This window comes from Dicentrarchus labrax, unplaced genomic scaffold (assembly GCF_905237075.1).
Source record: "Dicentrarchus labrax unplaced genomic scaffold, dlabrax2021, whole genome shotgun sequence".
Lineage (NCBI taxonomy): Eukaryota > Metazoa > Chordata > Actinopteri > Moronidae > Dicentrarchus > Dicentrarchus labrax.
The window spans coordinates 12,907,539-12,921,810 of NW_026136703.1; the positions used below are offsets into that span (position 1 = coordinate 12,907,539).

Here is a 14,272-nt window from a genome sequence, read left to right on the forward strand (position 1 = left end):
GCTCTTCTGCACATAATTACAGCTGCCACATGTGATAAACATGTTGCCCACTTATAGCAGAGATCCTACTAATTCAGCACTCCAGCCTTTACTTTGTATAGATAGATAGATAGATAGATAGATAGATAGATAGATAGATAGATAGATGGATAGACTGACTCTGTGTCTGCTGAAGTAGCGCCTACTGTCCAGCGGCAGCTCTGTGCCTAATAACAGAGCTTAGCTGGCATACCAGAGCCGGTGGCACATTGGTGTAGCGGTAACTCAGAGAGAGCCTGGTAATTACCACCGGCCGCTGACACCATGCTGCAAATGCACCAGTCAGCACTGAGAGGACCAGCGGGGCATTTCCCCCCTCTCTCTCTCTGCTGCCAGGATGCCCTGGTGATCAGATATGGCACCCGAGTGGTTAGAGGGAAAGAAGAAGCTCTCACTAAACTGCAGAAAGAGAAAGAAGAATAATCTCTTTCCTGCCTCTTCCTGCATCTTTAATAAAAGTTTGGTTGTGGAAAGTGAAAGCTGTTATTTTACCCCATGTCAAAAGTCTTCCTCTCTCTGCCCTCATCCCTGGACCATGAGCACTGAATGAGGAGTCATGAAGGCTTTCTCTCAGGCCCACTGGAAAACATACTGCAGGGCCGGAATGGGAAGTTTATTTTGCTTGGTGCATGAATATCTGTGGGATGTGGGGCTCCGTGCACAGAGGGTTGCAGGAGCACTCCAGTTTCTGCACGGAGGAGTTCATCACTGGATCACCCTCACCTCCTCCTCGTCATCCACCTCCTCCTCCTCCTCCTCCTCCTCCTCCTCCTCCTCCTCCTCCTCCTCCTCCTCTATCACTGTCAGCTCATCCCCACTGCATCCTAGCAACTTCTAATTCCTCCTCTTAATTTTATGCCCCTTTCCCTCTATGTTCTTCTATCACATGCAGGCAAAAATAGGCCCAGCAGCTTTTCTCTGGGCCTTTTGTCCCTGCTCAGGGAGACGTTTGGCACACAGAGGATCGTGTTACAACTTTCATTTCCTGAATATTTTTCTTTTTTTCCCCCTGTGTGCAACCAAGAAGGGTATTTTATCCCTCTCTGCAGTATGGAGATGAAGGGCGAGGGGAGCAAGATGGCAGCTCAGATTCAGGCTGCTGTCACTCCAACGTCGGCAAACAAATAAAGTACAAACTGCACATAGCTGCAGGGCCCCTGGTGGAGGGTAGCTGTGGTGAGGTTCGGGCACAGCGGGGGTGTGGATCAGTAGAGGGGGCTTAGTTACTCGAGCTATTTGTGAGCCCCAGGATAGGTGAGGCGATGCCCCTCGGGAGCGTGAGGTATATTTCATTATCCCATATCCCATACCACTTCCTCTTGTTGTGTCTGCCACCCCTCTGCCCCTCCCCAAAATCCCCTTGAGCCTGGAGCAGTGATGTGTCTGTGTTTAGACTCATGGACCTTTTCTTGGCTGGATATAGAAACAGAACAACAAGCAGTATAGTGGTAACAGTCTGCAGAATTATCAATTATTAATTCCATTGTGAAATAATGCCCATAATATGATACTAAAGCCAGTCATCATGGCTCTAGTTATGTCTGGCTCCTTAAAAGAAGCCACATAGACTCTTTTCAGTAGCTACATGATAACAGGCCAGTTTTTCGGTAAATTTGTAATATTTAATGAAAGTGAAATTTATATTAAAGGTTGAGTTTGGTGTTATTTGTTATCCAAAGTGTCAACAGTAAGAAAAGACATAAACTAACAATGTCTTGGTCCCTCTCTCAATACTTTGGGACCGTCCTTCCTTGTTTGTGTTTCTGAGTTATAAGGTGGGTTGGTTCCCATTGAAGACTTAAATATTTAAAACCCATCCACAAATAGTTTAATTGTTTAAAAAGGCTTGGTAATTTCTTAAAACATCTGTTGTTTTTATCAATTAGTGAGAATTTACTCCATCAGAACAGTGTGTGTGTTTACTGTAATGAAGGACCATGTCACCTTATACACCAGTGTGGCTCATTGATGTGTGTTTAATAGTTTTTGGACAATTAGGCAATTAAGCTCTATTGTACAGATGGAAAGGCTGTATCAGGTTTTGGCTACACAGGCAATACTTGTGAGTCTTATCAATTCCTTGTTGGTTTAAGTTTGTTTTATAGGATTTGTTGATTGAAAATGTAGAATATCATCAGATTTCTCCTGATATAAATACAGGAGTATAAATTCTTTACTTGAGCATCACTTTAGGGAAAAATAGTTATCTAGCTTTATTATCTCATTTCCATTTTTATTATTCAAAATCCCATTTGAAACACTACTTAGACATTTATCTTCAAAAGATAGCAGAGAGAAACAATGGCCTCTTTTCTAAAAATGTACATTTTAAATGAACTTAATGTAGGACATTGCAGCAATCTGATGATATTCTTTATGTTTTCTATTGTAAGAAAATCTCATGAAAAGACCAAAACCAGCAATGATTTGATCCGACTAACATGTATTTCCTGCGTAGCCAAAGCCTGATATGGTTTCACTGTGTCATAGAGCTCCTTCCATTAAAAGAAACACATATGCTGTATAAACACACACTGGGTGACAAGTTCCATCACTAACATCAACTTGTGCATAGTTTAACCTCCCACCACCACAAACACTCACTAGAGAAATAAAAGTGTATTAATCCGCGGCTGGAAGTAGTCCAACAACAAAGCACTGTTTACTCCTGTTTGAGTAAAAACTACAGTTCCCAGTTGTTTAGGAAAATTATACTTGTTTAGAAAAATATTAAATTATATATTTGTGACTTGTTTTTAAAGCTTTACATCTTCAGTAGGAACCAATGGGCTCAGAGCTGAGAGCCACAAACAGAGTAACACATTGTTAGTTCATAATTACCCCTTTTCTAAAATATGAATTAGTAACATTTTCTTTGAGGATAATTTGAGAAAGATTTACTTTTTATATTTTATTTTCCGTTTACCTTAAGTATGATAGTAAACTAATAATATCTTACTTATGTAGGATATTATAGCATCGTTTTTGACTGCCCCTGCCCCCTACTTTAAGGTGTCGTCTCTCAATTCAATCTCTTCTTTGTCTCTTTGTAATGACACACCTTTAAATCCCACCACCCATTGGAAGACAGCCTGTCTACAGCGAAATCGTGATACATTGTGTGTAGATATATTTTAATTTGGCTTTGAAAAGCTGAAACTAACTGAGAAAATCAAGTATTCACATAAAGTATTCCAAAAAAACATCCCAGACTGAAGTCACTTTCCTGATCAAACATATGAGACTAATGCCACTATCAACTTTCTCTCCGAGCTCCAAAAATATACATATCTGATTCTCAGCAACCAGAGCTGGGTTTTGTCTCTGGAAGAGTTTGTTATATGAGCCTGTGCCTCCTGGCCACATTTCTTTTATACAAGTCCTCTTTCGTAGACATTACACACACGTCTTATCTTGTCCTTTGTCTTTTCCTCTTGTAACGTATTAGAAATTTTCCCCCCTTTCATCGGGTAATGTATATGATGCTGTCCTTCATTTGACACACAACATGCTATTTAACACCCTAATAGGCAGGGATTGTCTGCAGAGTCTCCTCCCCCTCGTGCTTGAACCCTGGGTCATGCGTCACTCATCCCAACTGGAAGACAGAGATAAATATTTCTTTCAGCTCCGTCACATAGGAACTTCCTGTTGGACGAAAGGCTTCCTACGCTTGTGAGTGGAAGCTGTCTTTGGCCTTGCAGCTCCTGAATCAGAATAATTAACATTTTTTAGGCAGAGTTGCTTAATCCCTCTGATCTCTTTGAAGTTATGTAATAGAAATATAGCAGATGCCACTGCCATATAGAAAAATGTTATGTGAGTTTTACTTTAACACACACACACACACACACACACACACACACACACACACACACACACCTAGGTCTGGTACACGTGAGTACACACACACACACACACACACACACACACACACACACCCAGCCTGCATCTGCCTCTGGGTACGTTCAGGCAGGAACATTGTCAGATCCATGCATCATTGGTAAGAAAATCTCTCTACCCCCCCTCCCCTCCCACACCGCCAGCCCTGCCCCTCTGAGGCAGACCTGAAAAGATCCTTTTGTCCCTCATCACCCGCCTGCCCCCCACTCCCTTTTCTCCCCCCTCTCTGACACACACCCCTCATACAGCCTGTGGTTATGGATACCTGGGACTGTCTCACACCCGGCTCACATGTGGGGTAAAGCTACCTGCAGGCACCAGACCATGGAAAGGCAACCAAAAGTTCCTTAGCTTTGGATTTTGTCCTTATAAGAGATGCACACTGACTCTTATGCCAGAAAAAACATTAAGCCAGACGACCCAGGCTCATGCAGGCTACTCTCCATGTTTATTTGCACACGTCAGGGCCCTTCCTGCTGTTGATTTAGAGCCACTGCCACTTATGCCTATGTCAAATGAAATGCCCTTTTGATGACTCGGACTCTGTTTGCCATCAGCAGCTGTTGTTACTGGCACCGGTGTGCTTTAGGCTGACGTTAACCTCCAGCTTTTGTCATCTGGTCTATAGGCTGGAGCATGCCTACCACTTGCACTTGTTGCATGGCTGATGAGAGGAAGACACAGTGGCTGATACAGCAGATAGATTTATGACTGCAGACATTGTCTTTCCGGATTCGGAAGCGAGGGATTCGAGTATGATTAAAAGCACTGTCAGAGTTTCCGTGTTGGATTGATTTTAGTCTCTTGCACATCCTGAAGGTGACTCCGGTAGCCTCCCTCTGTCATGTGGCACAGAGCCTGTTTAATCCTTGCTGTGTCAGTACCCTGCCGGACATGTTGTCATTAGATTAACAGGTATGAGGAGTCACTTTGGTGGCTTTGTGATCACCTGTTTGTTAATTTGTGAATATTTAGCTGTACTGTGTGCCAAGAGTGAAGGACACGTGCTGTGGTCAGAATTATATATGATCTGCAGGACCTCTGCTCTCTGCTGACCTCTGCTGATTGGGACATATGGGCAATACTGTGGGATACTTTTAGGTGGAGGCTATTATGAACATTTTCTTCATTTTAAAGTACTACTACTACATACAAATTTAATTTATATTTTTTAATAAATCGTATTCTACAAATTAAAAAATCAGTTTTGTAAGAACATGTGTCACATTTTTGTTGCCATTTTAAAATTAAACACTTAATATTTTCAGTTTTAAATTAATCTGCTGGATATAATCTCACCAGTGGTGTAATGTACAGTAACTAAGTATATTTACTTGGGTACCAAACATAAAGGTCCTGACTATATATTTTCTCAACTAGCGTCTTTGTCTGAGTAATGGGGTCCTATGAGCAAACTATTTTGTAGAGAAATTTCTTTGTTTTTCTCTCTGGTCTTCTCTCTGATTTTTGAAGTAGCTGGAAAAAAGGTGATGTCATGTATTTCATTGCACCAATCAGGATTTAACAACATTTTAATCAAAATCTGGTGATGGTTGTGAGGTTGTTTGCTCAGGTTTGCAGCCCAAAATCTGATCAAACAGCACCCACACAATCCCGATAAAGCAATTTAGCTATAAAACGCTTAATAAATAACGTCCAACAGTGTTTTTCCTAACTTAGACTTTTGCTTATTTAGTCATAAATATGTAATCTTATAGAGAAATACCTAAGATTTAAAACCAAGTTTACAGTATAATTTTGAGGTAAATTATTTGAGCATTTTCATTGTATGCTACTTTACACTTTGAGGGAAATATTCCCTTTTACTGCACTACATTCATCTGACACTTTTACAAACAAAACATATGATAATATAATAAAATATGATGTATTGTTAGAGAAATAAACAACCAAACAGTACATAAAGTAGTTAAAATGATCTTCATGTCTGCATCTGTAATGATCCAATAACATAATGACAAAAGACTTCTGGAAGTTCTGGAAGTACATTTTTCTGCTTTTCTGTACGTTTTTACAGCAAATTTTAAATGCAGAACTTTTACATTATATTTACTTTAAAATGTGACATTTCTAGTTTCACTTAAGTAAATAATGTTACTAAAAATTCATCTGATCCTGAAAAATGTAAAAAGAAGCGCCATTGACCAAAAGCCTGCTGATGGAAGGTCTGCTGAGGACAGCCAGACAGACACATCACTCAAACATGAACATATGGAAGTCTGTAGGTGATAGATGGGGAGCACAGCCCTGGTGTTTTTAGTAGACCAGTGGGGCTCGAGAGAGAGAGAGAGAGAGAGAGAGAGAGAGAGAGAGAGAAGGGGAAAGAGAGAGGGAGGCCTCTGGGATACAGAATACCTCAAGGTCCCTCCACTGAAGCCGGGCGCTGCAGCCCTGCAGCCCTGCAATCTTCGCAATCAGGCAGTAATGCTAGCAGCGACTGTTTCAGATTATGCTCAGGAAATCCTCTGTGCTCTCTGCTCAAAACAATTTACCCTGACATGAGCCCAAAGAGAGTGTAGGGGGTGGTGGACAACAGAGCTGTCCTCGCCAGATTCCTGCTCTCAGGCCACCATATTCTCATAATCTGTCCCACAAATAATCTGCTGTTTATTATTATTATTATTATTATTATTATTATTATTATTATTATTATTATTATTATTATATTGTTGTTGTTTATTGTGGGAATTATTATGATGGCAGTGGGTCTGTATTTTAGCAATTATGTCTGTAACCTATTATTAGAGTCCTTATGACTTGTTTTGTTTTAAAGGACTATCCATGACTTCATCAGGCAGTGCACTTTTAAACTTTTTTTCTTCATATGGGACGTTTGCCATATTTTTTTGTCAGAATATCCAGAGCTGGTGAAGGTTGAGGGTTGAGTGGTGGCTCTTTCCCATGGCCCGGAACCGACAGAACAAACTCTCGGAGAGAGCAAAGAAAACACGGGAACAAAAAGCCAATGATCCGCAGCACTCGGGCTAAAAAATGACGAAAAAAAACAACAACCTCTTTCTCCTTCAGCCAAACATGTATTATGGAACAGACACGATATTCAAAGGGATTCAAGGCTGCTTCATGTGTACACAACAGCCTCCTGACAGACAGCTGCTGATGTTGACTCACATTTGTATAATTAAATTTCCCTTTATGACTCTGTGTTTGAATTATATGTCTTGAATTACCGTAATTATCGTTAAAAAAAACCCAAGAACCCCGTAGAGCCTTTAATCTCTACCACAAAATGACTCATAATATTTTTGATAGAGATTCATATCCCACCAATGTAGACTTGATTGCCTTGCTTGGCGTTTTTGCGTGTAATTGTTGCATTCATAAGCAGCAGGCAAACACGGTATTAAATAGGTAAACATACAAAAAAAATTTAATAAGAAAATAAGTTAATTCACGATTAATTAATGATAAATTATCAAAGATTGGAGTTCCGATTCATTTGCACAGGTTTGAGGGCCAGACACTTAATGTCTAGGCTATGTAGGCTATTTATTTTTTTTCTCTAAATACAGAAATAACACAGAGACAAATGTATTACTTTTGTTTTATTGGAAACTAATTACCATGACTCTAATGAAAACGTTACCTCTTAGTTTCCATCGCAGGAGGTTGCTATAATTCTTTTTTTTTCAACAAAATATCATAAATTAAGCAAATGGGCAGTCCAGTTAAGTGTTTCGTTGAGTTAAGAGTTTCAGACAGGTCGTGTTTGTGTGTTTCCATGTGCAGGAGATCAGAAAAGCTCCTGTCGGTGGTGGTGGGGGGATATACAGGTTAAGCGCATAAAGGAATTTTGTTCTAACCAAATTTAACGACAGATAAGTCAGTCTATATTATAAGGTAGGCTATAGTGTTATTTCATACATGTACTCAATCTGATACACTTATCAGTCTTCTTTTTTTCTGGTTTTTGTTTTTGTAAAATATAATAATCTGGAAGCCTCTTTAAGAGCCCAAATCCACAAGACTGGAGGTTAGAGGTCCCAACAAAGAGTCCTGCAGTTGGTGCGGGTGTCCGTGCATGCTGTGCACCGGCTGTGGGGGCCCCAGGCCGGACATGGGGTACGCGGAGGCCCCGGGGTGGCTCATGTTGCCCTGAAGCAAAAGCGCTGAGTTCTGGTCGGGGCTCTGAGGTGGAGAAAACTCGTCCTCCGAGCTGGACATGAGAGACTTTCCTCCGTCCAACGGGGACAGCTGGTTCTGTTTGTTGCCGCCTGCGTTGTTGTTTTCACTGTTCTCTCTGGAAATGACAGCAAGGGAGAAAATGAGGAAAAAACCTACATTTTGAAGATGGAAGATGACATTAAATCCGCATGTTCCGGCCTGTTGATGACATTTTGGAGCGGTATAAAAGGCAGCCATAATTATTTTGCAGTAACCCAGAGCTATAGCAGGCCTAGGCCTTGAGAAAAAACTAATCAGATAGTTTTAGGTTCAGTTGCCTTCTCTACAATTTTGTACATAAAAAGCTATATTTCTCTTTATGCTGGATGACATTTCCTCATAACTGAATAAGCCTGTTAAACACAGTGTTATGTGAGTTATTTCGCTCCATTGTAACCCAGTTTAACCTTTAACACGTAGCCTATCTCAAAAATAGAAAGTTCTCCACTAATGTGACCATCTTGCTTAATTTTCTCGTTATTATTATTAAATAACATATTTTCTTCTTTTCTAAAGCGGGTGTTTTATGTAGTTTAGATTATCAGGTTGAGACAAGTTAAACAGGACGGTTGCTGGGAAGAAAGTCATTTGTCAACAACACGCTTCTGTTTACTATTACTGTTATCAGGACATGGCTGATTTTGGGGGGATAAACATAACCAAAATAAATAAATGAGTTCAAATTTCTATTTCTATTTCTAATTTGAAATTAAAAGGATTCCCATCAGAAAAACTATTCCGTTTATTTTCCTACTTTTCCTGCGGCGTGAATATGAATCGTGGAGATCACTGTCACTTTCTTATTCTTTGGCTGCTTGTAGCCTCATTTTGACAATATTTCATCAAAGTCCAAACCTTAATTTGCTCTTGAAACATGCAACAAAAATATAAATGTCTTTCTCTATAAATCACAAGCAGCACCGAGGCTGTGTCAGTGAGACGTACCTCTCCTTCGCCTCTGCGGCTCTGTCCCTCTGCCGTCTGTTTTTGAACCAGTTGCTGACCTGCGTGGTGGTCAGTCCTGTGGCCTCGGCCAGCTCTCTCTTTTCCCGCGGGGACGGATAGGGGTTATGTGTGTACCACTCTCTCAGGACGCCCCTGGACTTCTCCTTAAAGCAGTAGCTGGTCTCTTCGCCGTCCCATATCGTGCGGGGCAGCGGGAATTTCCTCCGTACCCGGTACTTCCCTACGGCTCCGAGCGGCCGGCCGCGCAGCTTCTCCGCCTCCACGTAGTGCGCCTTCAGCCAGAGCTGCTGCAGCTTCGGGTGGTTGTGCGGAGAAAACTGGTGGCTTTCCAGGATCTTGTAGAGCTCTCTGAAGTTCCCCCGGTGAAAGGCCACCACCGCCTTGGCTTTGAGGACGCTTTCGTTCTTGTGGAGGTGATCGCAAGCGGGTAGAGACCACAGGAAGCGGCCGAGCCTCTCTAGGTTCCCTCCCTGTTGCAACACCTCGCAAACGCACGCCACTTGCTCCTGCGTAAACCCGAAGGACGGCAATATAGACATGATGTCCGAGCTCGCTCCTCCGCTCAAAACGTTGGTATCCAAAATGATAGCTGTCGTTTATTTTCTATGTTTATTTGAGTTGCGATGCAATCCAGCGCGATCCGTCCGCGCAGCACAGGCCTATAGGCTATCCACTCCACTCCAGTCCCTGATGCGCGCAGGCAGCAGATTGGGATGTTGATTGTTGGGACAATTTGTTCCTGTTGGAGATATGTCAGGCTTAAAGGGAGCCTGTGCGTTTCGGTGATTGGCTCTCCCTCTGCCCTGCACCGTGTACAGCAGAGCAGGACTGAGTTTGCAGCTCCGTTTCCTCCCCAGAGGCAGTGCGTCAGGGGCTGAAATAGGAGCGCTCCCACCTCCCGCCCCCACAGTCCCTCTCCCGCTTCAGCTGAGGGAGCAGAGCAGCACCTAAACACTAATCAATTATTACAGACCTCTTAAAAAGCCTTATTAACATGTTCTGAATGTACACCTTCTACAATGGTGGTGAATGTAGGCTTCCAGGTTTTCCCACGTGGGGCAAAACCACTGCATCTCCATACGTTATCAGCTATCGCTGTCAGTGGAGGGTAACCCACAAAAACACAAAGCTTTTTATTTGTGAAGTTTATCCACTTTTAAAGGCTGTGATGTCTTTGTAACGCTCAAAATGGGCCACACAATAAACAGATGGCAGTAAAATGCATTTTTAAGAAATAAAAAACCTACTGCATAAAATTTGAAATCCTTATTGATTCTTGGATATTTTGGACTCTTTTCACCGACTGGAGCTTTATTTACAGTCACAGCTGATCTTGGTTAACGCCCACCACCTTAATTACATGCAGATTGAACATTTTGTTGCATCCCCACCTTCCCCAGTCTATTAATTACTGGAGGCGTTTATTTTATGAGGTGATATAATTTAATACGTTCCTATGATAGTTGAGTTCATGCGTGCCATTACGCACGTCTTTTATATGAGAAACCCGCACTACCTGCCAAACGTGTTATGGGACATAGACCACCAGTAGAGGAAATCAACCACTCAAGTGTGTGTGTGTGTGTGTGTGTGTGTGTGTGTGTGTGTGTGTGTGTGTGTGTGTGTGTGTGTGTGTGTGTGTGTGTGTGAGAGAGAGAGAGAGAGAGAGAGAGAGAGAGAGAGAGAGAGAGAGAGAGAGAGGCTGATATGAAATGCCACATGGTCAAAACATCTTCAGGATTGTAAATAACACATCCCACACTCGTTCTAATTGGCAAAATAAATAATATAATAATATTTCAAGCTTTTGTTGATTCATGTGAGTCAGTTTTGGCTTTATAGCTTTAATTTACGCGCATTGAAGACTCTTTTTTTTTTGTTTACAGATCTGAACGTTGATATTAAATACCGCCTGAACGTGTGTAACAGGCTCCTTTGCACATTTTATTTGTTGTTTTATGCCCTTTTTTTCCTACATCATCACGTGTTTTTTCAAGAGGTCCTTCTAGTTTGTAGCCTGCATGTATATTTCAAGGATTAGACGGGCACCGCACTGGCTCCAGTGTTTTCTGTGGGGTGAAACACTAAACCAATCCATTAGTAAATGAGTTCTCTGCGACACTGCTTCTTGGTGGTGCAGTTGTTGGTTTCAGCCATATAGATCATATTTCTTTATCTGCACCAGTCTGAAACTGAACTCCCTTTCAATATGTTAAGAAACAAGATTTGACCTGGAAAGTAATATTTAACTTAAACAAATTCACACAAAACGTTTGGAGAAGATGACCCCTTTCCTGAAGGATTTTTACTATAAAGATAAATTGCTTTGAACCTTTTTGTTTTCGTGGCGACAGACACCTGAAAAAACAGAGATCTGTTCTGAAAGAAAGAATATAGGTGGAATTTAACCCTCACGATTTTATAGACACATGCGTTTGAGATTGTATAAATAATTGTAAAAAATATAATTTAAAATAATCTAAATATTAGGTCTTGTGGGCATATTATACTAAGTAGCATTTAATTCATGCAGAGTGACTGTAGTATAATCAAGTATGGTCAGGCTGTGGGATCATTTCAGCGTTTAATATGCTTTTGGTGTAAATAAAAAAATAAAAGAACTACAGGTAAAACTTCCTCATATATCCACATATCTATATGTTATATATCTTTTTACAAGGTTTGTTTGAGCTATTTATCAAATATTGGACCCAAAAAGCTTCTTTCCTCCGGAATGGATGGCTTATATCTCACCATGCTGAACTTAAAGTGTGACTACAGGAAATATCAGATTGTGGTCTGAAACTCACCTGATGTTATTTGACAATACTTGTGAGGCTTTGGTGTTAATTTCACCTTTTTTTTAATCAACATTTTTAGCAGAGTCATCAGCCTGCAGAGGAACAATGAGCAGCTATCATTTTATAATATTGAATAAAAACGTCAACTTGGACTTTTGCAAAGATGTGTTGCAATTATTTTAATACATTTAAATTTGTTTTTAAAAACAGCTTAATTTTCTTGCTTTCAGGCAGCACTGGCGGCCATATTGCTTAGACGTGATTCAATTAGAACATCTTCTAAATGTCGAGCCATATCTTTAGTGGACACACAGGCTCTCAGGCCACTTTAGCTCGGGGTCTATAGCTGCACTCGGGCTGTGTAAAACCTCAGTGCTTCAGTAAATGAGCTGTCTGATGAGCGGCTCTCGGGTTTCTCTAATATCTCTACCACATTGCGCCGCGCCTCCTCCTTTAACCCGAGCAGCCCGGGGGGCGAGATTATTTCAAGATGTGGACTCTCCGCCTCCGCCTCTGCCAGTGCCAGTGGGCTCCTCGTACCCCTCACAAGTAATGCAATACTTGGGTAGGCTATCACTCGTTACTCCTTTTCAGAGCTGGGCCTTACAGGGAGCAGGGGTTCCTTACTCTCCTTTACAGGCTTTTGGTCTCCAAAAAAACTCCAAAAACCGCAATAACTCTCTGCCTACTCTTGGAAGCTGAGGGCTGCTAAATATCCAGGATGTTCCAGGTTTTAGTCATTGATTTTCCGGAAAACTCAAATGAGTCATAGTGTTTTCCCCTCGAGAAAATCAACTGTTTTGCCATTTCTCATTAATCTGGTTTAGGCCATAGATGAATGAGGGTGTGTGTGTGTGCACTTGTTGTTGTTGTTTTTTATCTGTTTTTTATTTTATTTTATTATTCCACCTCATGATAGCAGTTTGTGTGTGAAAACGACTTATTCATTATTGATCAGCAAATAAACCGCGTCCCAACTTGCTGGAAAGAAATCTGTCCCACCATGCGTCACTGCTCGGGGAAACAAATGAAATGTAACAGCGATACCGCAGTCCTGTGGGAGACAACGAGAGAAAGAAAAAGGCTCAACTCAAAGCACTTCATAAAAATGTCATCATCAAAAAGCCCGGGTTTCCTATCGTAGGGTTTATTTTTTTGGAAATAAGGAGGAAAAGTGAAACGACCACTGGCTCACTGAACAGATGGTTTTCACTCGATCTAAATCTAAAGTGCTATTTCAGCTGTATCGACTGGAACAAAGCAGATACTGTTTAAATTAAGTGAGAAATGTCAAATTTAGTCCACACGTTTTGTTTTTTCCCCCTCCTTCGGTTTATCCTATTTGGGAGGGTTTCTGATGACATTCAATTGGTCCCTCTTATTGCACTGAAAAAAAATAAAAAAATGTATTTATTTATTCAAAATATCAACAAAAAAACAACAATGAATCGTCTTAATTTGTAATTCAACAGTCCCACTCATCCGTGTAAATGCATTTATGTGTTTATTTTATTATAGACTTAAGACAAATGCATGGATATCACAAAACACTTATTTTTTTTGGGGGGGGGGTTTACATTCTAATAATTGCACATTCATCGCCAAATGAATTAATCTAATCAATATTTTGTCTTTGGCTTCCAGTTTCTGGTGAATTCAAGATGTCCTAATGTGCCTTTAATTAACTGTTAAAGCGGTTTATTCGGTGAGGTGAGAGGCAGTGAAAAAAAAAAAGCTCCTTCTCTCAAAACAAAACACAACTGTTGACATGAGTGAGTTAAATGAAATTGGAGCTGCAATTATCAGCTTAACAGAGTTTCCTGTCATGTTGGAAAATTAGACCTGGTACAAGTGCACTGGGGTTATAGCCCCCCATCAAAATCATTACGCATTTCCTCAGAGGACCACCTCCACAAATATGCAATTACGGCCTCGGCTTTTACAGTGCTCTGCTCGGTAAACACGCCCCGGGCATATAGATGGAGACATTTGTTTTAAGGGAAATTTTCTCCCTTTTTTTGTTGTTGTGCTGCAGGGCTTTGGAGTAAGTAAACAAATCAGGCAGGGCAGACAAACACACAAACAAACAAACAAACAAAAGGAGCGATATATTTTTTTTAATTTAAACGGGATGTGCTGCTACCATGTGTGCCTTGCTGGCAGGGAGGGGGCGCCATGACAGTGCGATCATACAAGTCCAAATGTGACTGCTGAGAAGATGAGCTGTTGCATGTGTTTTTTTTAGCAAATGATGAAGTTTTAGAGCAGTTGGGTAGCAGCAGCAGGTGTGTGTGTGTGTGTGTGTGTGTGTGTGTGTGTGTGTGTGTGTGTGTGTGTGTGTTTTGAACATCTTGCTCTGC

At 41.1% G+C, this 14,272-nt stretch overlaps 1 protein-coding gene across 1 annotated transcript; it reads right to left on the reverse strand.

Annotated features, from left to right (window-relative positions):
• Positions 1 to 7,513: 7,513 nt before the first annotated feature.
• LOC127361342 (homeobox protein six1b) lies at positions 7,514 to 9,961 on the reverse strand. Its single transcript, XM_051395890.1, has 2 exons — positions 9,091 to 9,961; positions 7,514 to 8,221 (listed from the first exon to the last, which is right to left on the reverse strand). Exons 1-2 carry the CDS (start codon positions 9,648 to 9,650, stop codon positions 7,927 to 7,929), a joined length of 855 nt encoding a protein of 284 aa, XP_051251850.1. The 5' UTR covers positions 9,651 to 9,961; the 3' UTR covers positions 7,514 to 7,926.
• Positions 9,962 to 14,272: the final 4,311 nt, after the last annotated feature.